The following is a 25,986-nucleotide window of genomic DNA, read 5'->3' as shown; positions in this document are numbered from 1 at the left end:
CGTCTCCCCAATTTCAATCAATATGTTCTTTTAATGGTCTAACATCCAGTAAAAAATGGCTATTTTTTACTGGATGTTTGACCAATAAAAGTACATATTGATTTAAATTTGGGAGACGTGTGCTGCTGTTCAACCATGCTTTTTCTGAGGATATCCACAGGTTATGTCATAAATGTCAGATAGATGCGGGTCCCACCTCTGGGACCCGCACCTATCTCTAGAATGGAGCACCCTAAACCGCGTTCTAGCTTTTTGTGCTCACGCTGACTCCCGGCCCCTTCCTGATTACATGGTCGAGAGTTACGGAAACAGCATAACTCGCTGAGCTATGCTCTTTCCGTAACTCCCATAGTACTCAATGGCAGTTACTTAATCAGCGTAGCATGCGAGCTACCGTTTCCGTAACTACCATTCAGTTCTATGGGGCGGGGGTATGTCCTGCTGTCAATTGTATCTGCGTCCTCAGGACGCAGATACAGTTGATTCCAATTCTGAAGCAGGGAACCATCAGCTCCCTGCTTCCGAATTAGTTCAGAGCGGAGGAGCAGAGGGAGCTACTCCGCTTGCTGAGGACTCCGCAGGCACAGCGCTACTTTAAGCTCTGTGCTCGGGGAAGCCCTTGACGTTACTGTCTATATATGGACAGTGATGTCAGTGGCTACTTTTAAGCAGAATCGCCATCCTTGATGATCCGGCAGGGGATTCTGCTCCTAGAGGAAACCCTTGAGGTCACTGTCCATATATGGACATTGACATGAGGGGCTCCTCCTGGAGCAGAATCCCCGGCCAGAGTCGGCAACAGGGATTTCGCTCAAGGAGTAGCCACTAACGTCACTAACGTCACTGTCCATATATGGACAGTAACATCAAGAGCTTCCCCGAGGACAGCTCTTAAAGTAGCGCTGTGCCCGGGGTGTGCTCGGCGAGCGAAGGAGTTCCCCCTGCTCCTCCTCTCTGAACTATTTCTGAAGCAGGGAGCTGATGGTTCCCAGCTTCAGAATTAGTGGCCATTCCATGAGCGGAATCCCTGTTGCCGTTGATCTGGCCGGGGATTCCGCTCCTAGAGGCACTATGGGAGCATGATACTGTGTGGGCTGAACCAGGTGTGTATGGGCGGGGATTGGGTGGGATGAGAGGTGTAGCTTAAAAGAAAAAACTCGCCGCAACTACTGTCCCTCTTTGTGATACTTGAAAGTTGGGAGGTATGTTTATGGCATATCCTGTGGATATGTCATAGATGTCCCTCGTGGAAAAACCCCTTTAAGTGAAATTACACTTTAACATATTTTACATATTGTGCCAAATTCCATTATTTTGTACCTACAATTTTACTGTGGTTCTCCGTTAGATTACTGACCTGTGTAATAGTGTAAAACATCCTGATTGTTTTCGACTGTTTATAAGAAAAAACATGTCATGAAAATGTTTCACTGGTGTCATGATTTAGTAACTGGGAGAAGGTTGTTTCCTTATGTGCCAGAAGGCAAATAGACAACAGAAATTACAGTTCAAGCTGTTTTCTTTCCAGGCTGTACAAAACTGTTCTGAGAATAACACAATGCTTGTGCCTAGGGCTAAATATAGGGGCAAATAATCTGTGGTGTTTTCCTGCACACCACATTCATTTATTTCAGTGGCATTATTTATTAAATCCGTGTTTCCCCTTGACTATCAACGTAAAAATATTAAATTGCAATTAAAATTCAAGCAATGTTTATGGCAGTGGATTTCTATAATGAACATTATAATAAAGGATGACAGGTCATTTTACAAGAGATAAAAAGAAATGTACCGGTTTAAGTACTAACATTTAATTCATCGTAAAATAAAAGGTAATAACTTTTTTATACTTTCTGTATAAAGTCTTTGCTGTTTTCAAGATCTGTGATTGTAGTCAATAAATGGATCTTTCAATATTTATTTTACATAGGTTAAAAATCTGTCCTGTTCTTGTGATGATCACAAAGATGAATGGCTAGTTAGGCGACATGCACACGACCGTAGCTGTGTACACAGACCGAGGAGTGTCATCCGCAGGCTGTCCGCAATCACGGACCATGCACACACAACATTGCATTGAGTTTAATGGGCCCGGACCACAAATGTGGCCTGTAAAATGACATGTCCTTTTTTTTTGGCCCGTGTCCGGGCAATACACGGACAGTGGAAACTACAGTCGTGCTCATTGGCCCATAGGATATAATGTGCCCTATACTATCTGCAATTGCAGCTCCATAATTGCGGATAGTATGCCGATGCAAATATACGGTCATGTGCATAGGACCTTACAGTACAGTTATCAGAGCTCTCTCTTAAAAACCAGACATACACCCCTGTGTCCAGCACATCACCAGGAAGTAAACAATAAGGTGTCCAGTCGTTTGACTTGTCAGAAATTAACCCCTTGAGGACCCAGCTCATTTTGGCCTTGAGTACCAGACCCATTTTTTCAAATCTGACATGTGTCACTTTATGTGGTAATAACTCTGGAATGCTTTTACCTATCCAATTGATTCTGAGATTGTTTTCTCGTGACATATTGTACTTTGTTAGTGAAAAAATTTGGTCAATAAATTCATTGCTTATTTGTGAAAAACACGAAAATTTAGAGAAAATTTGAAGAAATTATGATTTTTCCAATTTTAAATGTATCTGCTTGTAAAACAGATAGTAATACCACACAAAATAGTTACTAATTAACATTTCCCATATGTCTACTTTATGTTTGCATCGTTTTTTGAACATCCTTTTATTTTTCTAGGACGTTGCAAGGCTTAGAACTTTAGCAGCAATTTCAAATATTTTTAAGAACATTTCAAAAAGCTATTTTTTTCAGGGACGAGTTCAGTTCTGAAGTGGTTTTGAGGGCCTTATATATTAAAAACCCCCATAAAACACCCCATTTTGAATACTGCACCCCTCAAAGTATCCAAAACAGCATTCAGAAAGTGTTTCAACCCTTTAGGCGTTTTACAGGAATTGAAGGAAAGTAGAGCTGAAATTTTCAAATTTCATTTTTTTTTTTACAAAATTCATATGTAATAAAAAAAATTCTGTACCACAGAAGGTTTTACCTGAGAAATGCAACTCAATATTTATTGCCCAGATTCTGCAGTTTTTAGAAATATCCCACATGTGGCCCTAGTGCGCTAACGGACTGAAACACAGGCCTCAGAAGCAAAGGAGCACCTCGAGGATTTTGGGGCCTCCTTTTTTCAGAATATATTTTAGGCACCATGTCAGGTTTGAAGAGGTCTTGAGGCGCCAAAACAGTAGAAACCCCCATTTTTTAAACTACACCACTCAGGGAATTTATCTAGGGGTGTAGTTAGCATTTTGACACCACAGGTATTTTGCTATATTTATTGGAGTTAGTCTGTGAAAATGAAAATCTACTTTTTTTCTGGAAAAATGTAAAAATTTCAAATTTTTGCAAGAAATAAAGGAGAAAAAGCACCCCAACATTTGTAAAACAATTTCTCCCGATTACGGAAATACCCCATATGAGGTAATAAACTGCTGTTTGGACCCACAGCAGGGGTCAGAAGGGAAGGAGCGCCATTTGGATTTTGGAGCTCTGATTTTACTGGAATGGTTTTCGGTGCCGTGTCACGTTTGCAACGCCCTGGAGGGACCTAAACAGTGGAAACCTCCCAAAAGTGACCCCATTTTGGAAAATATACCCCTCAAGGAATTTTTCTAGTGGTATAGTTAGCATTTTGACCCCACAGGTTTTTTTGCTGAATTTATTGGAATTAGTCTGTGAAGATGAAAAGAGACTTTTTTTTGGAAATAAAACAGAATTTTCTAATTTTTATAAGGAATAAAGGAGAAAAAGCACCTCAACATTTGTAAATTAATTTCTCCTGATTACGGTAATACCCCATATGTTGTAATAAACTGCTGTTTGGACCCACGGCAGGGCTCAGAAGGGACGGAGCACCATCATATGTCCTTGCATGCATCATATGTCCTAGGGGGAGCTACACTGGGGGAGTCACTTGTTGAGAAGGATCTGGGTGTACTTGTAAATCATAAACTAAATAACAGCATGCAATGTCAATCAGCTGCTTCAAAGGCCAGCAAGATATTGTCGTGTTTTAAAAGAGGCATGGACTCGCGGGACAGGGATGTAATATTGCCACTTTACAAAGCATTAGTGAGGCCTCATCTAGAATATGCAGTTCAGTTCTGGGCTCCAGTTCATAGAAAGGATGCCCTGGAGTTGGAAAAAATACAAAGAAGAGCAACGAAGCTAATAAGGGGCATGGAGAATTTAAGTTATGAGGAAAGATTAAAAGAATTAAACCTATTTAGCCTTGAAAAAAGACGATTAAGGGGGGACATGATTAATTTATATAAATATATTAATGGCACATACAAAAAATATGGTGAAATCCTATTCCATGTAAAACCCCCTCAAAAAACAAGGGGGCACTCCCTCCGTCTGGAGAAAAAAAGGTTCAACCTGCAGAGGCGACAAGCCTTCTTTACTGTGAGAACTGTGAATCTATGGAATAGTCACCGCAGGAGCTGGTCACAGCAGGGACAGTAGATGGCTTTAAAAAAGGGTTAGCTAATTTCCTAGAACAAAAAATATTAGCTCCTATGTGTAGAGGATTTTTGCTTCCCTTTTCCCGTCCCTTGGTTGAACTTGATGGACATGTGTCTTTTTTCAGCCGTACTAACTATGTAACTATGTAACCATTTGGATTTTGCAGCTCAGATTTTGCTGAATTGGTTTCTGGGGGCCATGTCGCATTTGCAGAGCCCCTGAAGTACCAGTAGAGTAGAAATTCCCCAGGTGTAATCCCACTTTGAAGACTATACCCCTGAAAGAATTAAATTAGAGGTGTAGTGAGCATTTTGAGCCCTCAGGTGTTTTATAGATTTTATTAGAATTGGTCCGTGAAAATGGAAAAAATATTTTTTTTCCAATAACCTGTAGATTTAGCTCATAATTTTTCATTTCCACAAGGAATACAGGAGAAAAGACACCCCAAAATGTGTTACACAATTTCTCCTGAGTAGGGAAATACCCCATATGTGGTTGTAAATGGCTATTTGGACATACGGCAAGGGTCTAAATGGAAAAAGCGCAATTTCGTTTTTGGAGTGGAGATTTTACAAAATTTGTTTTTGATGCCATGTTGCATGCGCTGAGGTACCAGTACAGTGAAACTCCCGAGTAGTGACCCCATTTAGGAATCTACACTCCTCAAGGAATTCATCTAGAAGTGTAGTGAGCATTTTGACCCCCAAAGGCTTTGCAGAATTTAGTGCACAGTGGATGTTGCAGATTGAAAATTGCCATTTTCCACAGATATGCTATTTCAGTGCCCAATGTGTTGGGCCCAGCTTGTACCACTGGAGACATACAGTACGCCCCATAAATTGTTAAGCGGTTCTCCAGAGTACGGTAATACCCCATATGTGGTCATAAACTGCTGTTTGGGCACACTGCAAGGCCCAGAAGGAGCGCCATTTGGTTTTGGAGCGCAGAGTTTGCTTGGTAGTAGTTTTGTTTAGTGTTTTACTGGTGTTTCAGTTTATAATGTGGGGGCATATGTAAGCTGGGCGGAGTACATCAGGGTATATATTAGCTGGGTGGAGTGTATCAGGGTATATGTAAGCTGTGCGGAGTACATCAGGGTATATGTAAGCCGGGCGGAGTACATCAGGGTATATGTAAGCTGTGCGGCGTACATCAGGGTATATGTAAGCTGGGCGGAGTACATCAGGGTATATGTAAACTGGGCGGAGTTCATCAGGGTATATGTTAGCTGGGCGGAGTGTATCAGGGTATATGTAAGCTGTGCAGAGTACATCAGGGTATATGTAAGCTGGGCGGAGTACATCAGGGTATATGTAATATGTGCGGGTACATCAGGGTATATGTAAGCTGTGCGGAGTACATCAGGGTATATGTAAGCTGTGCGGAGTACATCAGGGCATATGTAAGCTATGTGGAGTACATCAGGGTATATGTAATCTGTGCGGAGTACATCAGGGTATATGTAAGTTGGGCAGAGTACATCAGGGTATATGTAAGCTGGGCGGAGTACATCAGGGTATATGTAAGCTGGGCGGAGTACATCAGGGTATATGTAAGCTGGGCGGAGTACATCAGGGTATATGTAATATGTGCGGGTACATCAGGGTATATGTAAGCTGTGCGGAGTACATCAGGGTATATGTAAGCTGTGCGGAGTACATCAGGGTATATGTAAGCTATGTGGAGTACATCAGGGTATATGTAAGCTGGGCGAAGTACATCAGGGTATATGTAAGCTTGGCGGAGTACATCAGGGTATATGTAAGCTGTGCGGAGTACATCAGGGTATATGTAAGCTATGCGGAGTACATCAGGGTATATGTAAGCTATGCGGAGTACATCAGGGTATATGTAAGCTTGGCAGAGTGCAACAGGTCATAATAGGATGATGTAATAATGGGGAGAATGAATAATAAAATTAATTATCCATGGATAGTGACGTACGCTTTGAACCAATCCTTTATGCACAGGCCGGATTATTGGGTGCAGGAGTCGCACCTCTAAAGGGTGTCCGTGGTGTTGTACAAAACATCCGCACTCCAGCATTGCCTAATCTTTGACTTCTTCACTAGCCCCATATGTAGCACAGACCCCAAAATGTCATAGTTTCCGCTGCATTTACAGGGTCTACCAGTGGGGGCTGCAAATGATGACGTGGGGTTTCAGGTGAAGAACTGCTGCACATATAAATTAGTCTGGGACGTCGTTTTGCATTATTGCGTTCCAAGAGTCATAACTTTTTATTTTTCCGTTGACGAGCTGTGTAAGTGCTTGATTTTCATGGCACGAGCTGTAGTTTTTATTAGTATCATTTTGGGGTACATGCGATAATTTGATCAGTTTTTATTACATTTTTTGTGAGGTGAGGAGACCAAAAAACAGAAATTCTTTCACTGTTTTTTTTATAATTTTTTAACGGCGTTCTCTGTGCAGTATAAACAACATGTTTGCTTTATTCTGCGGTTTAATACGATTATGGCAATATCAAATTGATATGGTTTTTATATGTTTTACTACTTTTACAAAATAAAAACACTTTTTTCTAAATAAAATGTTTTATAGTGTCACCATGTCCTGAGAGACATAACTTATTTATTTATCTAAAACTTTTTTTTTTTCACTTTTTATTTTACACTTACTAGGGGACTGGAAGATCTGATCTTCTGATCCCCTGTACAATACACTGCACTACTTCTGTATGTACTGATGTAGTGCAGTGTATTGTAACTGTCACTTTTCAACTGACAGTTGAGCCTATTACGTCCTGCCTTGGGCAGGACCTAATAGGCTCCTGTACCTGGCAACCAGGTTGCCATTGCAACCATCAGAACCCCGTGATTTTTTTGCAGGGGGGGGGGCAATGGGGTGCAGAGGGAGCCCCCTCCCTCTGTATCAATCACTTAAATGCCGCTGTCGCTATCGACAGCGGCATTTAAGGGGTTACTACAGCGGTTGGAGAGAACAGTCATCGCTGTTTTTGCAGTGGGATGTCGGTTGTATATTACAGCCGACACCCGATGAAGATGGAGCGGGCACAGCTCCTGTGCCCGCTTCATCCTCAGGGAGTTACTATACGCCCATTTTCGGGAAGGGGTTAATAAAAATAGTGTGGGTTTTATTTCTACATAGCTTTCCCTGATATCCTCACGGATCTCACAGAAATGAGGAGATCAGAGAAAGTGACAGGAGCTCTCCCTCTAGACGACGTCACAGATGGCTGTGATTGGTCAGTCTGAAGACTGACCAATCACAGCAATCGCCGGCATGGGGGCCTGCTAATTGGTCCCCAGGCCGGTAACAGAGACGGTTAGCTGTCAATGACAGCTGCCGCCGCTGTTATATCACTATGTGATTTCACATAGTGACAGTATATTCCTGCTCCGCAATAGTACGGCGCAGGTCCGCTTCAATAAGCGGCTTGTGCCGTACTATTGCGGAGAAGGTACGCAACGGGTTAATACAGAATGTATATTAGAAAATTGTATACATTTTTATTATGCAATAAATAAGATTTATTTACTGAAACCAGAAAGTCCCTTTAACTAACTAACCCTTCCCTGCCAAGGACATACCCAATGCATCCTGGCAGGGAAGCAGTTCAGTAGCCAAGGTTGTATCCCTAAGGCCTTATGTCCATGACCGTAGTGGTGTGCAGGGTCCGTGATTTGCGGCTTGGACGGCCGCGGAGTGTCACCCACGGGACGCCTGCAAATTATGGGGCGTGCACAAGGCCATGTACATTCATTTCAAAATGAGGCTATAATAAGACATGTCCTATCTTTTTGTGGTCCGGGCTCCCGGGCAATGCACGGACCGTGGAAACCACATTCATGTGCATGGACCCATAGAAATGAATGGGACCGCAATTTACCCTCAGATTTACCCGCGGGTGAATTGCAGCTGCAAAAACACGTTCGTGTGCATGAGGCCATACATGTTTTTGGCAGTTCTTTAACACACGCACCTGTGAACGTAGAAATGTTCGGAAGTTATCAACTCCTCACATCTTAGGACCTGCTCACATCACGTTTGTCTTCCGTTTGGTCTTTCCGTTCATCTGTTCCGTCAGAGGAACTGATAAATGGAAAGTATTGTTTCCGTTGGCAATACCATTGATTTCAATAGTTTTTTTTCTATCAGTTGGTTTTAGTTTGTCTCCATTCTGCTAAGTTTCCATTCGCGGAAGTGTGCTACGCTATTCTTTCTGTAAAAAAAAAAAATGGAAACCTAGCAGAACGGAGGTAAGCTAAAACCAACTGACAGAAAAAAAAAACCTGTTGAAATTAATGGAATTGCAAACGGAAAAAATACTTTACTTTTGTCTTTTCGTTCATCTGTTCCTGTGACAGAACAGATGAACAGAAAAGACCAAACATGTGGCAAACGTGATGTGAACAGGTCCTTACAGTTCTTTGCAGAGTACATTTTTATTTTTTTTTGGGAAAAAAAGGGTCTCCTTGAGTACGAATTTTAGTTGCAAAGTTAAATTTTGATGCAATTTTTCTTATCAATGATTGTGATTTTGTGTATTTCATTACATTTTTTTAAACTTTTGCTAAATAAAATCAGCTTTTATGAAAAACATTTTTTTTCTACTGTAAAAACATTATTTTTTAAAACGAAAGTTTATTAGACTTTATTAAATTACTTTTTTTGTTCCAGTAGGAGACTTCACAATGTGATCTTCTGATCGCTTATATAATGCTTTGGTATACGCAATATAATAAAGTATTTTCGCCTGTCAGTAATAAACTGTCATTTTGCAGGAAGGGATTAAAAAGACTTAAAGCGTACCTAACTTTTCAGTAGATTTTAAGAATAAGCTATCATATGGTTGTGCATGAGGAATAACACCATTTCTGGCCATAATATGAATTGCATTCTGCATTATTTAGCATTTTTCCCCTCTGCAGGCTCTAATTCTCAGTTGTCTCTGAGCTAGTGTGTGGAGCCTAACTGCTATCATGTCTCCCATACACTGTACATATAGAAGAGGAGAATCCTGCTCTACTATCTCTGTCTATCACAGATATATAGATGCAGCATGGGGGAGATTACACAGCAGTAATGAGCAGTGTAGCTCTGAATCCAGAACTGGGTTGACAAAGAAATCCTACTATCACCTCTGTGTTTTTCTCTCTGATCCTGAATTCTGCCCCAGCTCATCCCTCCCCCCTCCATAGACTTACATGAAGCGTGTGTTTCTGAGTCACACTCTCTCTCTCTGCGCCCTTCCCCTGCTCCCCTCCCCTTTCCATAGACTTGTATTGACAGACAGTGAAGAGACATACTCCCACCTTCTGCAGTCCATCTCCTCTGCTCCGTAGCTAGGGTCGACCAATGGTTGACAATAGGGGGTGGACAGCAGATTACAGGAAGGTAGACACCTAGTGGCAGTAACTTTACACAGAAATTGCATGGATAACACAACTGAATTTTAAAAGTAAGTAAATGACAAAGTTGTTCTATATCAGGTATACTGTTAGATCAGCGTAAGTTAAGTTGTTTGAAAAGTTAGTGTCCATTTAATATACTGCTCATAATAGCAAAGTGTCAATTTATGGCTAAGACTTGTCTTACCTCTTCTAATGAATGATGTCCAGGGGGCCTTATTCCAGAAACCATCAAACCAGCACTGTATATCCTTGGTTTGTGTAGGTCAGCTTTATACTTATCTATCAACACATTTGTTGGTTTAATGTCACTATTTAGTGCGTCGTGTTCTTTTGGTATAGGAACATTACAGGATGGGGACCCATATGGCATGCTCATTTGTCCAAACGGCATTCTGTCAACTGGTTGAGGGTTTCTCCGAATGTAGGTGATGATTTTGGGCCGCACGTGCTTGGGTTTCGGCATAATAAGGGCAGGTTCAATGGTCTCCTCCATTTTTACATTATGGTTTATTTCTGTTTCATCCTGACTTGTAAGAGAAGGTTTGGAATGTACCAGTATTGGTTTTGGGATTCCACTGTTAGAAAGAGTCTTGTTAGTTGCTTTAGGGGATGTGTTAAACAACTGTGTACTCTCAATAGGAGGTAGCACTGAAGAAGGTGACAACCTGTCAACATGAGCAGCACTAAGATCCTTAAAGCTGCTCGGTGAGACAACGCGGTGATCATTAATATTAACCGCTGGGCATGAGGGAGTAGGAGAACACAAAAAAAAATCACTTGGGTCCTTATGGCTCTCTTTCAAATTGCTTTTTAAAATATCTGACTGATGTTTTCGACCCAGAGATGTCTTTTTACTGTCAACTAAAGCATTTTTATCTTTCAAAGACGTCGCATAGCTGCTTGAAAGAAAATTATTGTCACTGTCCTGACAAAAATAATCCTGTACTGAAAATCTGTCTTTACAAGCATGGATCTTATTATCCAGAGAGTCAGTGAGTGATGTTGTTTTTCTGATCGCAGGCTTGTAGCTTGGCTCTTTGTTTTTTGAAGACCCAACTTCTTGGGAATGACCAACTTGAAAATCAGAGACCTGAGAGATTTGAGTTTTCATTTCACTGTAATATACATCGAGTTTATAATCGTGTTGCTTGGTATTGGAAGGACTGGTAGACAGAAATGTCCCCGTTTGCTTTCCTGCTTGACTTGTCTGAAAAATAGCTGCCTGACCACATGGAGAAGACAATGGAGATCTTCTGGTGTCAAACACACCATCCCCTCTTTTGGATCCGGCAACCTCAACCAATGTTATCTGTAGCTTGTGGGGAGATGTTAATTTAGACTGTATGTTTCTCGAATCAGTCAGTTCAGATGATTTACTTGTTTGACCCTGATACAATTGTGCTTCTGGTACGGTACAAATTACCTGAGGTTTGTAAGGTAAACAAGAGTGATCCTCAACATGAATAGGATGGGACAATGTGCTTTGCTTGTTAACATGGGTTAAGGTTCCATCACCCATTGAAAAATCTGGGCCAGTAATATTTGAGGTAGGTGGTTTGGAATAAAGTACAATTGTCCTTTCCTCTGAGGTATTACTAATATTATGAGAGGATAGCCTATATAAATGGTCAGCTGGTGACGATATATCTGAGGGCCTGATCCCGCAATGAGATGTGTCAACGTACTGCAAGTACCTAAGAGATGAGTCTATAGGTGTTGCAGATGAAATATGCTCTTTTATAAAAGATTCTGTTTTTGGTGAGGGGATACTTGATCTTATCCTGGAACGTTCACCGTGGGTTATGTTACTACCATTATTACTATGGGCGTTTATAGAGGATTCATGTGTCTTGCTAATGGGAACCTGGAAACTTCTGTCATATAAGCTGGCTTTTGAATTTATGGGAGATTGTCCATGAGAAGTAGATTTCAAACTGTCCTTTGCATCATCCGTCATATAATTTTTGCTGATGTCCTTATTGGTTGGTGAATTGAGTCTTAAGTCACTTATACGTTCGTTTACTGGAAACTCATGGCCAATGTTTACTGGCCTGCCTGACTCCTTGTTCAACATTGTGAGGTCTTCAGACTGCCAAGTGCACAACATCCCTGTTTTATATTCCCTGCCATTTATTTCATCCTTTCGGCCAGCGTTCTTCGAGAAAATTTGATTGGCGTTAGTATCACCCAAGCCAGTCACACTCTCATTATCATTTTTCTCTTCATTGCTGTTGTCCTCCTGGTCTGTGCAAGAAGCCTTACTCGGAGCCAGTGGGATACTCATGTTTGTATGTCTCGTTCATATGCACTTACACAGAACTTTGAGGCAATGTCTTTTACGTCTGTAAAATAGTGATCAAACCCATGATATTATGTTTATTATTTGAAAGGCGTTTCCAGATCTAACAAGATAAACTTGACAAGCGGTCCATAATCTGTAGAATGCCTGATAGTTTGGACTGCAGTCATCAGGTTTACAATTTGATTTTCAGCGCTTGCGGACTTCTGGGAAACCTGAAAAATAGATAAAAATGTAACAGATTATATAAGAATGGTGCATTTATTACGTTTGAAATTTCTTAAAATTAGGCCAAAATATTTATTCTTATTATTTCATCTGTTTCAGTGGTATTTACATACAAGTAAGAGTAAGGCTGGGTTCACACTGAGTTTTTTGCAGGTGGAAATTCTGCCTCAAAATTCCATTTGGAAGTTTGAGTTAGATTTTCCTCTCACGGCACGCCGATTTTCACAGCGTTTTTCGCCCGCAGTCATTGAGCGCCGCGGGCATAAAATGCCGCGAAATACGCTTTCTCTGCCTCCCATTGATGTCAATGGGAGGTCAAAGGCTTAAACGCCCGAAGATAGGGCATGTCCCTTCTTTCTCCCGCGAGACGGTTTTACCGCTCGCGGGAAAAAGACGCCTCCACCTCCCATTGAAATCAATGGGAGGCATTTTCAGGCCGTTTGACGATTTTTCACGGTGCGGTTTCCACGTCAAAAAAACTCTGTGTGAACATAGCCTAAGACTTAAGTTTTAAGGATGTTTATTTGCCCTGAAGTTTGTACAGCAACCTTGCAGAAATGTTATCCCTGATAGAGATGTGCAAGTTGGGGCAACAGGAAAATGGAAATGTTACCTAAATATACAGTCTCCAATTATAGGCATTGAAAACAAATCACTTGGTGGACTCAAATGACATTCAAAAACAACTATCTAAAAATATGCAAATAGCAGGTTGTTGAAAGGGTGACCGTGACTGGGCTGCGGCTCCCCTGTATTTGTAACATGGCAGACAATGATAACAACGTCCTGTTAGTGAATTAGGTAGAAAGACATGTCTGCAGCACAAATGGCTGAGCTGTGTAGGGAATTATTTCACAAAGATATTGTACATGAGGATTTAAGAGTACTGTAAAGTTTCCGTATTTCACTTGAGGTTTGCTTTAACAGTGAAGGTAGGTTCCTTAGATGCTGTGTCCTGTAGCAACTGCTATGGCTCTACCATGGTTGTCATACCCTTGTGTACCCAGCTGCCAACCATCACCTGGCACTAGAACATCTACCAACAGCTGAGAGATTTTAAAAATCAACAAAAATGGATGGAGGGAATGGTTTAAAGGAATAAAGTCAAAACGGCTAAATATATTGAAAGTCTTTTGTATAGGCAGAGTTTGGGTTCCCCCTCCCATCCCATAAAACCACTAAAAATACCCAGTGTATTCTCCATCACAAAGTCAACCCACTCTTTGAACGCCGTAAAAAGAAAACACCTAAATTGCTGTTTTTGGTCACTTTAGCTCCCCAAATTTTTTTAATAAAGAGTGATCAAAAAGTCACATGCACCAATAAAAAATACAGCTACCGCAAAAAATAAGCCTTGACATCGCTCAATCGACGGAAAAAAATAAAATAATTATGGCTCTCAGAATATTGCGACATAAAACTATTTTTTTTTAGCAAATAGTTGTTTGTTTATAAAAGTGGTAATACATTAAAAAAAAAACATATAAATTCGGTACTTCCGTAATCATATCAACCCGTAGAATAAAGTGAACATGTAGTTTTTACCACCTGATGACGCCGTTACAATAGCGTATTTGCTGTTTTATGGCCATTTTTTCTACAAATATTTTTGTTTTCAGTTTCCCAGTACATTATGTGATACAATAAATGGTGCAATGAAAACTTACAACTTGTCCTGCAAAAAATCAAGCCCTCCTACTACGGTTATGTTGATAAAAAAATAAAAAAACATATGGCTTTTGGAAGGCGGGGAGGAAAAAACTAAAATGAAAATACAAATATTGTGTCCTTAAGGAGTTAAAGGAACACTCCAGACAAAATATATCTAGTTCAGGGCTTGAACGTCTTTTATGGGCTTTGAATCTTTGTGTCGTGCACCATCCTCTTACTGCCTGCACTAGGCAAACAACATTTTTGTAGTGTTTTCCTTTAATTTATAGGGAAATAAACATTCATGTGTTTATAGTTGGCCTTCTGTACACAGACCAAAGTCTTATTTTTTCTCCAACTTCGAAAATAGATTTTTTTCTTTGGAACTTACGGAATTTGCTGTGAATATGCAACGTAATCAACAATTTGTTGCGCAATTTGACTTTCTGTATCAAATGCACTGTGATTCTGCAACATAAATTGAAATCTGGCAGATTTATAAGCTGCAACGCAGGTCAATTTATGCACTTATTCTGCGCAGGATTTTTCCACAGAAGAATGAGATTGGATGGGATTTGATCAACTGTCATCTACTTTGCTGTTACAGTAAATGCTGTGAAATTTCAGAATGGAAAATCCAGTCCGAAATTTCGCAGCACATATGCCAGGCGTGAATATACCCTCACACTACCCATGGAGAAGAAGAAGGATAGAACAACCCTTTACTTCATGGGCCACAAAACAATCACCTTGGCTGCTTCTATGGTATGTGCACCCACCATTGATCACACAGGTATACAGCTCAATACAGTACAGTTATTAGAGAGGGGTCTTGTAACAAGCCGAGCACGTGTGTCCATCACATGACCAGGAATTACTTTTATCACCTGGTAGAAACTGCAGAGGTTTAGAAAATGGTAAGCAATTGAAAAAAGAAAGTATATTGGAAAATTGTTTAAATGAACACTAAGTATTCAAACAACTTATGCTAATCTAATAGTATACTTGATATAGATCAACTTTGTAATTTATTACTGCTAGGTCCTGTTAACACAGCGTATTTGACGCGTTTTACACACTGAAAAATGCATAAAAAATGTTTGGTTTAAGCTTCCCATTGAAATCAATGGGAAAGTGAGCCGTCAGTGCATATAATGCGGTTTTTTTTACACGCATTTGTTTAAAAAAAAACATTGCATAAAAAAAGAAGTGTCAAGCCAATTCTTTGGTGTCTTAAATGCGGCAAAAACACAACTAATTCCCATAGTCAATGGGAGTCCTGATTACTCTACAAAAAAACGTACTGAAAGCACACACAAAACATTTTTAAAAAAGCTGTGTGAACAAGGCCTTAACATTTTGTTGTATTATCCATGATAATTCTGTGTGATGTAACTGCCACTAGGTGTCTCCCTTCCTGTAATCTGCTGTCCACCCTCTGTTGTCAAGCAAAGTTTGACCTTGGTTACAGAGAAGAACTGAAGGACTGAAGAAGGTGGGGGTGTGTCTCTGTACTGCCTGACCATAGAAGTATATGTAGAGGAGTGGTGGGGAGCAGAGAAAGAGTGAGTCAGCAACAAACATGCCACTTACAAGTCTATAGATAGGGGAGGGGGAGCAGGAGGAGGGAGCAAAGACACAGAGTGAGACACAGACATGCTGCCAATACAACTCTATGTAAAGAGAAAGAGGAGCAGGAGGAAGAAACAGAGAGAGAAAGAGATACAGAAACGCTGCCAATACAAGTTTATGGAGAGGGTAGAAGGGAGCAGGAGCAGTATGAAAAATACACTGACAGATGTGCTGCAGCTTCCTGGTAAGTGTTACTGTCTCACCTCAGTGCTGGATTCTCAGCTACACTGCTCATTACTGCCGTATAATCTCCTCCATGCTGCTGCAGCTTCTATATATGTGATCAATAGAGATAGGAGAGCAGGATTCTCCTTTTCTATGTGTACAGTGTATAGGACACATGATAGCAGTTAGGCTCTGCCCACTAGTTCAGAGACAACTGAGAGTTAGAGAAAGAGGCTGCCGTGGAGAAAACTGCTAAATAATGCAGAATACAAGTCATACAATGGTCAGAACTGATGTAATTTCTCATGTTCACACATAAAACAGCTTATTCTGAAAAGTCCCCTGAAAAGTTAAGTACGCTTTAACTTTTTATTATAAAATGAATAACATTTATTTGTTGGCACCGAAATACCTCTTTAAATTTATTTTCTGCGCATTTTGTGCATTGCTAATGTTTGACATTGAGGTCTGTATTTGCTATACCTCTTTCCCCAGACCTGCCAGTCAAAAGCATTGTGAATAGAGTATGTTGTAATGAGTCTTACTTCAGACAATAGAGCAAGAGCCGGAAAAATAAATCCTTTCCTTCTGTGCAATTAATGTAGATGGAATTCCTCTAAGCAGTCATTTAGATCTCTCTAACAATGACTGCTTAATGAAACGTCACTTACAATTAAAACTACACTCAGATTTTCTAAGTGAATCTAGGTAAGTCTATTCTTATCTTTAACATAAAACGTGAATAGTAATGGCCTTAATTACTATGCAATTCCAAAAAGTCTCCGATTACCTGCAGAAACAAATGAAGCTGAGATGAAATAACCAATTCTTTTATCCAGATATTTCCTTATAGTTTAACTGCATATTTTACAAGTGTGACAGGTTGATATTTACACTACGTAAATTTTACTAAAATATACTGCATGGCTTATTGCATCCAAAGGTTGAATATAAAACATCTGGATATTTTACATGTGCAGACATAAAATTTAGATTTATTCATCATTGTCATGTCCAGGGCATACCACCTTATAACGTGGTGCTATGAAGATAATTACTAAGTAGCATTGCGGTGGCTTGTTAATGATCCATTTTTACATTGCAGTACAAGCTATAAATGGGCAGCATGGTGCCCTCGTGTCCGAGGTTTGAATCCGACCAAGGACTACATCTGCAAGGGCGTTCACCCTACGTTTGCATGGCTTTCCTCCTGACACTAAGGTTTTCTCACACACTCCAAAAACATATGTATTTTTCCCAGTGTGTGTGAGATAGGCAGTGGCATAGCTAGGGGGGGGGGGTGGGGTGGGGCAGGCGGGGCACGTGCCCCGGGCGCAACTAGGTGGTAGGGAAGGGGGGTGCCGAAGAGCAGCTGATCGCTGCTGATAGGCACCCTGTATGTCGGACACCAGCAGCAGCTTTAGGAAGAGCCAGGAAATTACGCAGCAGCGTTCTGACTGGGGTCTGTGACGGCCAGGGAGTGGACCAGTCCAGTCACCTTACCTTTCACCTGACCTCATGTCAGTGACATGAGGTCAGGGGACAGGTCCACTCCCGTGCTGTAGCCTTCCAGCTCTGCCTCTACTCTGTGCTCTGCTGTTACACACAGCCAAGAAGCAGAGGAGGAAGCTCCGCCCACAGCCCGCCCTGACCTGTCAGCAAGGAAACATGGTGAGTGTCTGTGTGTATATGTGTGTAGTGTGTATACAGTGTGTGTCTCTGTCTTTGTATGTGTATATGTTAGTGTGTGTGTGTGTGTGTGTGTGTGTGTCTCTCTGTCTGTCTGTGTCTCTGCACGTGTTTGTCTCTTACATCTACTACATTATCTGTACTCAGAGAGTTATCACTGTGTGTTATCTGTGTTGTTACATAGGACTGCAGGTAACACTACATTATCTGTACTCCGAGAGATATCACTGTGTTATCTGTGGTGTTACATAGGACTGCAGGTAACATCTACATTATCTGTGGTCTTACATAGGACTGCAGGCAATACTACTATATCATCTGTACTCAGAGAGTTATCACTGTGTTATCTGTGTTATTATATAGGACTGCAGGTAACATCTACTACATTATCTGTGCTGTGTACATATGTGTCTGTGTGCGTTGTGAGCTGGCGTCCCCCTTGGGTTGCTGTATTGGGCAGTCACGCACACGGAAACAGGGTAAAACAGACACAGCGGGTACTTTTTATTTGCACCAAACAAACAGATCCTTTTTGTACAGAGTTTGCGTCCACTGGGTAAAGCAACCAACAAAACAATATAACTTTGTTGAATAACAATCTTTAAAGTTCTCACCCTGTAGCAGCCACCACCTGAGTGTGCAAATCCCCTTTGTTAGGTGCTTCGATCATAGCAGTCTCCCTGGAGGAATAACAACCTCCTTCCTCCTCACTCTCTCTCTCTCTTCACACTGTCAGCTTCCCTTTTAATCAGGGCCAGCTGAGACTCAGAACCTCTAGAAATCAAAACCTGGAGTGGAGGTATGGGAATGGCCATCCCACCCAGAATCTCTACAGCCATTCCTAAATCTCGGACCCTGAAATCCAGCCTAAAAAACTCCTGCTCACCAACTAACCTTGCTGAGCAATGAACTTCCCAGAGATTTACACCACTGAGATAAGAAATCTCAGTGGCACATACCTACCCTCTACCAGTCTTCCTACTGACTGTTTACAGCGTATATATGGGTCTGTTTGTGAATGTGTCTTTTTGCTTGTATATTTGTGCCTTTTATGTATTTGTATATGTTCCTGTCTGTGTATTTATCTGCCGGTGTGTGTGCATATATGTGTTTGTACGTCTATATATTTACCTGTATGTATATATTCCAGATGTGTGTATGTATATTTGCCTGTATGTCTAAATATCTGTCTTTATGTATGTACAGTATATATGTTCCAGCGTGTCCATATATGTGGTTAATTTTTGGTTTGTGTAGGGGGCGGCAATAGAGAGTCCCGCACAGGGCGCCATCCAAGCTAAGGCCGGCCCTGGCTGTCACGAACGCTAGTCAGAAGGAACTCCGCCGCTGCTTGCGCCGCATGACCTCCTCGGCTCCTCCGGTAAGTCACACCAGGCAGAGCGGAGAGTGGTAGTGGTAGGCTAGCGCTCACCGGTCTGTTCACAGTGTGGCGCTAAGTACAAGGGGGGGGAGTTTGGCACTATTTACAAAGGGGGGAGTGTGGCACTATTTACAAAGGGGCAGCAGGCTGTGTGTGGCACTATCTACAAGGGGGGGAGTTTGCCGCTATCTATTAGGGGGAAACGGGCTGTGTGTGGCACTATCTACAAGGGGGGCTGTGTGGCGCTATTTATAAGGGGGGCTGTGTGTGTGCTATCTACAAGAGAGGGGCTGTGTGTGGCATTATCTACAAGGGCGGCTGTGTGTGGCACTATCTACAGGGGGCTGTGTGTGGCCTCTAAAACAAATGGTGAAAAAAAATTACACCTCATTGATTGGTAGAGAAAGCAAACATGGCGAGGGGGAATAAGATGTCGGGAAATAAGTTGGGGGGCGCCAATCTGAATCTTTGCCCTGGGTGCAGGAGAACCTAGCTACGCCTCTGGAGATAGGGAAATTAGATTGTGGGCCTCAATAGGGACAGGGGCTGATGTGAGTGATAACAATCTGTGTACAGTGCTGTGGAATATGTTGGCGCTATGTACAGGCAACATGAAATAAATAAATGCAAACCAGGAATCAACAATGGAGAAGACAGGTCACCCAAAATATCAGCTAAAATGTAATGTAATGATGATCAAAAATGAACAAGAATACTAAGATTACTCCCCTCCCTCATTATTGTTCTCAGTGATCGCTTATTTAGGGACCTAAAAATAAGACAGTTGTATAACCTTTTTTTGGTGGGAGGATTGATCAAAAACAACAACAGATATTTCAGAATTGTTTTTGGTAAACCTACGTTGTTCACCGTGTGGCGTAAATAATGGGTTAGCATTATTCTATGACTTGGTACGATTACAACAATACCAAATATGTACAAGTTTTTTTTTATGTTTTACTAGTTTTGTATAATAAAAACCTTTTAAAAAAAATTATTTGTTTTTGTGTTGCCGCATTCCAAGAGCATTTTGTATTTTTCTGTTGATGACGCAAGACGAGGGCTTGTTCTTTGCGGGACAAGATGTAGTTTTTATTGGTACCATTATCGGGTACATGGGACTTATTGATTAAATAGATGCTAACTTTCAAAATAACTTCTGCTGTTGTTTCTTCTGCTCACACCAAAGATTTAACCACAACCTTCCCACATTTAGACTTTGTGAGACCACGTAATTTACGCCTCGTGAAGATCCAGCTGGTAAAAAAGGGCAATGCTCCCTGGGAAAAGTATACAAAATAGCTCTCCTCCAAAAGGAAGAAAACCAGCTGGTTCTCCAGGGAGAATGAGTACATTCCAAGTATTGCTTCAAATGCATCTCAGTCAGCCAACCAGAACCCTACTCTGTACTGATGAGAAGCAATTTAGCTGAAACAGTGCTGTCAAGAGATGAGTGGCTCTGGATTGTCTATTTACCTCAGTCATATATCAAAGCTCTATAAACAGTTGGGCATTGACTTGTAAGGTAGACCCCTACAGGGGATACTAGAGACAGCTTTCTTCCTTCTGGAGGAAGGCTATTTTGCATACTTTTCCCAGTGCGCATAGCCCTTACTCCCTAGCAGCTGGAGCTTTGCAATGAGAATCGGTACTTTCCAAAATCTCTTTTCTGGAAGAACACTGTTGTAATTCTAAATCTTCTGAAAAATTCGTTACCCAAGGCCAAGCTTCTACCATATATACTAAACATTGTGTACAGCAGCCTCTTGAACATTAGGAGAAGACCGGAGGGAAAATTAAACCTACTCAATCACTTGGAAACTAAATAAATGTAGAATCACTTTGAAGATATTAGAGTTTTAGCTTAATTCAAAATCTGTACAGTGCTTGCTGGAAGCAGATTTGGAATAGTTTCCCCATGTAAGCTTTGTTCTGCCAAAAGCGAGAAGTTAAGGAAAAGCAGGTCATACAATGAGTCATATCCACATAGATACTGAAAAGAAAACTTCACCTAAGAAGGCTGTTGTAATCTCTATTTTCCCCATTATTAGATACTTCTAGGGTAGAATACTTCCGTGCATTTGGCATCCGGAGCATCTCACAGTGAAAGTTTCCCAGCTTCAATTGAGACCACATGATCTTTATACTGTGTCTGAACTCTACATTCATTTGCATGTACGGCCTACTAGTTTACGTTTAGCATAATCATTCAACATACTTTTGCAAATTACATTAAAGTTGCTGTAACTGTATATGATATCAATAAAATGTAAAGTATAACCATAATAGTGGGGTAGATTTACTAATACTGTCTTAAATTCAGACAGCTAAGAATTAGGCTAGATGCGACAAATTTATCAGTGGCTCATGCTGGATAAAAATTTGTCACACCTTTAGACACGTCTGTCTAACTTTATACCACCTATTGGTTGGCCTACTTTAGACCACTTTTTTGCGGCCAAATTTGGCTCAATTTGGTACAAATTAAACCACGTCCCCATTTCCGCTATGCCACCCCCCACCCTTGTCGGACGAACACAAACATCTGTTCTTTTTGGCTAATTTTTTTGATAAATGTGTCTAAAATAATTTGCGCCAAATAGAAGGTGCAACTTAGGCCAGAATTGCGGTGCAACCAATAGTAAATTTGCCTCAATGCCATATTAAGGTTGGCTAGAGTAGTGCTAGTAAATCTGATTTAAGGCCGTTGTCATGTCCATGGCCGCGGGCCGTCAGGCTCACTCACCTCCTGGCGGCCGCAGCCATGGGTCTGCGAGCGCTGGCCCCAGTCACCTCCTCAGGAGACACCAGCGCTCACTTCCGCTTACCTCGGCCGGGTCCAGTAGGGTGCGCGCGCAAACTCAAGCCTGATCTTAAAGGGCCAGCGCGCACCTGAAGTTAATGTTAAAATTAGCCCATGAGTACCCTGGACTATGAGAAGGGCTCAGCCCCTTCCTCCCTTGCCTGAGCACTGTTGTCGTACCCTAAGTTTGTCTAGCAAATGGTCTCCTAGTGTTTTCCAGTTCCCAGTGTTCCCCGTTCCTGTATCCCGTGCTACCTGGTCAAGTGCCGTGCTGAGCTGAAGTCGTGCTGTGCTGTATTCCACGCCTGTCCTGCTACACCATGCCTGACGTCTGCCTGCAGCCTAAATCCCAGCCGAGCCTGTCATTGCTACTGTCCGAGCTGCCATAGGTACACTATACGAACTATAGACTGTGACCAGCTGCCATACCATCAAGGCGATATGGCCCAGTGGGTCCACGCATCCAACGTGACAGCCATAGCTGGGGCATGGCCTACTGTTAGGTTAAGCATTATTATGTCCATTGGGGGTTCCTGTAAGCTTTCCGTTCTTTTTGGTGGCAAAAATATTGCATTCTGCTGTGCTATATTTGCTGTTAAAACTGGGGGAATCCTGATTGCCCCTTAAAGGTGCATGGAGTCTGTTGGTGACCCTTTGGATATCAAGCCATGATGCTAGAGTGAACATAGCCTTATACTGTTTATAACATGCACAAAAATATCCAAATCTGTATCTAGGCACAATACAGGTTGCAGTATATAAATTCAACTGCATGATCGGCACCATGAATGGGTGTAGAGTATATAGTGCAGGTTCTCCGCAGCTAACAACTGATGGAAGTGACAACAGTATTAAGCGCCAAATTCCTTCTCATAAGTTTGCAATGTTTTCAGTAATAATTAGAAACAATGAATTGCTACTTTTAAGATCTTTTCTCTTACATGATCATTTATCATACAAATGGCCATACAAGTGAAACATTATTCATGAAAATTACTTATAGATTATACAAAACAGATTTTCAAGCTTGTCTAGATAAATATCCACTATATTATGTGACAGGCTTCGTTCACATCTGCGTCGGGACTCCGTTCATGGGTTCCGTCTGAGCTTTCCGTCGGGAACCTATGAATAGAATCCAAACTGAAACAAATGGAAACCATAGGTTTCCGTTTGCATCACCTTTGATTTTAATGGTGGCGGATGCGGTGCAAATGGTTTCCGTTTGTCACCATTGTGCAAGGGTCCCGTCATTTTGACGGAATCCCGAAGTCGACTGCGCTATTCATTCCGTCAAAACTACGGAACCCTTGCACCGGATCCATCACCATTGAAATCAATGGTAATGCAGACAGAAACCCATGGTTTCAGCTTGGATTCCGTCATGAGTTCCCCTGACGGAAACATAGCTAACGAAATAATGAATGTCTCCCTTATCATACGCAATCAGAGCAATTTTCCTGGTAGCATCATAGTCAGATCTCCACTATGGTTAAATAGAAAGCAACAACATGAAATATATAATTTAAAAAAAAGTCATTTGCAAAATAAAAGTCAGAGTCCATCAGGTTCAATCTTCACTATTTATTTATTCACCTTTCATGGGCAGAGAATGGCAAAGATAATTCATACAGCATGAAGTTGTACTGTGTGGGTTATCCTAGGTGTTATTTGCCCATGAAGGGTGAAAACAATAAGCTTATGTGTATACATACAAGCGACAATTAATCAAAGAAGTGAAATTCAATTGCCATTGCCCACATGTAAAGGGTTATACCAGCCATTAACATTTATTACCTATCCAAGGATAGGTGATAAACGTTGGATCATTGTAGGTCTCTCTGCTAGGACACTAACCGATTGCTGAAATGGGGAACCCCGATCCTTTGTCCTTGCCCACCAGGAAGGCTGCGGTGTGAAGGATTTGTATGGAGCATGCACGCTACTGCTCCATCTAACTATCCAAGAGGTTTGAAAACAGCCAAGTGAGCAGTCCCAGTTTTTTCTGTACCTCGAAAGGATGGGGGAGGGGGTATTCTAGAACATTTATTTTCAACTATCCCATGCAGGGGCAAACACAGGATTTTTTAATTGGGGATTTTCAAATGCATACTTTTTATACCAAGTTATTGTTGACACGCTCCCGCTACCCTCTGGCATTTACACTATGAGTACTGGTCTGCACGTATCCACCAGCCTAGCCCTTTATATTACAAGCTCTTATATAAAGGGCTAGGCTAGTGGATATGCGCTGACCACTACTCATAACGTAAAAAACAGCGTAGATAGTGATGCACTCAGTGCCCCCTGAAGATAGCGCCACGCTTTGCCCCCTGTAGATAGTGCTAGTGCTACCTGTAGATAATGGCACAATGCCCCTTGTCAATAGTGCCACATACTGCCCTCTGTAGATAGTGCCACACACTGCCCTCTGTAGACAATGCCACAGTGCCCATGTAGATAGTGCAACAGTTCCAATGTAGAAAGTGTCACCCAATGCCCCCTGTAGATTGTGCCACACATTGCCCCCTGTAGACTGTGCCACACACTGCTCCCTGTAGATAGTGCCACAGTGCAACCTGTAAATAGTGCCTCAGTGCCCATGTGGAAAGTGTCAGTGTCCCCTGTAGATACTGCCACAGTACCCATGTAGTGCCACACAGTGCCTCTTGTAGATGGTGCCGCACAGTGACAATGTAGTTAGTGCTACACACTGCCCCCTGTAGATAATGGCACAAACTGCCCCTGAAAATAATGCCACAGTGCCCACTGTAGACAATGCTACAGTGTCCCCTATAGGCTAGTGCACATGTAGATAATGCCACACATTGCATCCTGTACATAGTGCCACACACTGTCCCTACAGATAATGCCACAGTGCCCATGTAGAAAGTGTCAGTCACCTGTAGATAATGCCATAGTCATAGTACCCATGTAAATACAAATGTAGCCATCTTTTTCTTGAATCTTAACACATTAAATACACAGTGGCGAAAAAACTTTACTTTTTCAATGACTTTTAAATAGCTTCTGCTGTGTGATGCTGCAGCAAGTTATCAGAGTCAAGATAAACTTGACTACGTCTGTAGTGCCACACAGTGCCCCCTGTACATAATGCCACGCAGTGCCACTTGTAGATAAAGTCACAGTGCTCTTTGTAGATAATGCCCCAGTGCCCCTGTAAATGGTGTCACAGTGCCTATGTAGATAATACCACACACTGCCACCTGCATATAGTGCCACACACTGCCTCCTGCAGATAATGCCACAGTGCCCATGTAGATAGTGCCACACAGCGCCCCATGTAGATAGTGCCACAATGCTCATGTAGATAGTGCCACAATGCTCATGTAGATAGTGCCACAGTGTTCCTTTTAGATAGCGTCACTAACTGCCCCTGTAGTGCCACAGTGCCCATGTAAATAATGCCATACACCGCCCTTGTAGTTAATGCCACAGTGTCCATGACAAGCATTCACCTGTCTTCATTCCCACAGTGTCCTCGAGCGATGCAGGACTAATCACTTCGGACCAGGCCTGCTCCAGCGGAACGCTGCAGGCAGCACGATGATCCTATTGCGCTACCTGCGTCACAAGAAAAGCGCTGAATGGCAACTGGAACCCCCCTGCGTGCGCCACTGACATAGATAGGTGGTAAATATTAATGGCTGGAGTAACCTTTTACTTTCCAACCTAGATAGCAACTTTGATTACCTCCCGTGGATTTATTTGTTCTCGGAGGAATACTGTGAGAACACCCATAACTATGTGCCAGAAATAAAAAGAGGCTAAGAATAAAAATACTTGTTTATTCAACAGCCAATCTATCCATCACGCACTCATACACCTGACAGGCTCAAAGCATGTCGTAAGTTAAGAATTACCACTCTGCTCAGAGACCAATTGACATCTTCTTTCAGTGGAAAAAAAATAAATCTATTTTTCCAAATCTAATGTAACTTTTCTATGGGCTCTGTTGTTTAGTATTATATTAGTAACACATAAACCATTATGACACCCAGAAATATCCAGCCTTATTTATCAAGTTTTTATGAACAGTTTATATGCTTTGGCATCAGAGCCAGTTCAATGGTCTTTGTCAAAATATTGGCTGGTGGGCCCCTCTCCTTTTTTTGGTGTACGACTCTCCAATAACTTCTATTCATGTCATGATGATGGTGGTAACAT

The 25,986-nt window shown here is 41.7% G+C and overlaps 1 protein-coding gene across 2 annotated transcripts in view; it reads right to left on the bottom strand.

The window, feature by feature from the left end:
• Nucleotides 1-25,986, bottom strand: part of MTUS2 (microtubule associated scaffold protein 2) — a 578,616-nt gene that overhangs the window by 392,395 nt on the left and 160,235 nt on the right. For both annotated transcript variants that reach the window (XM_075851678.1, XM_075851679.1), the window contains exon 2: nucleotides 10,136-12,465. In XM_075851678.1, coding sequence (XP_075707793.1) covers nucleotides 10,136-12,235 — 2,100 coding nt within the window. In that variant the 5' untranslated portion in view covers nucleotides 12,236-12,465. The remainder of the gene's footprint in view (nucleotides 1-10,135; nucleotides 12,466-25,986) is intronic.

The sequence above is a fragment of the Rhinoderma darwinii genome, chromosome 2, assembly GCF_050947455.1.
Source record: "Rhinoderma darwinii isolate aRhiDar2 chromosome 2, aRhiDar2.hap1, whole genome shotgun sequence".
NCBI classification, from domain to species: Eukaryota; Metazoa; Chordata; class Amphibia; order Anura; family Rhinodermatidae; genus Rhinoderma; species Rhinoderma darwinii.
Note: the sequence above shows the minus strand (reverse complement) of the source record. Positions and strands in the feature narration are given on the sequence as shown.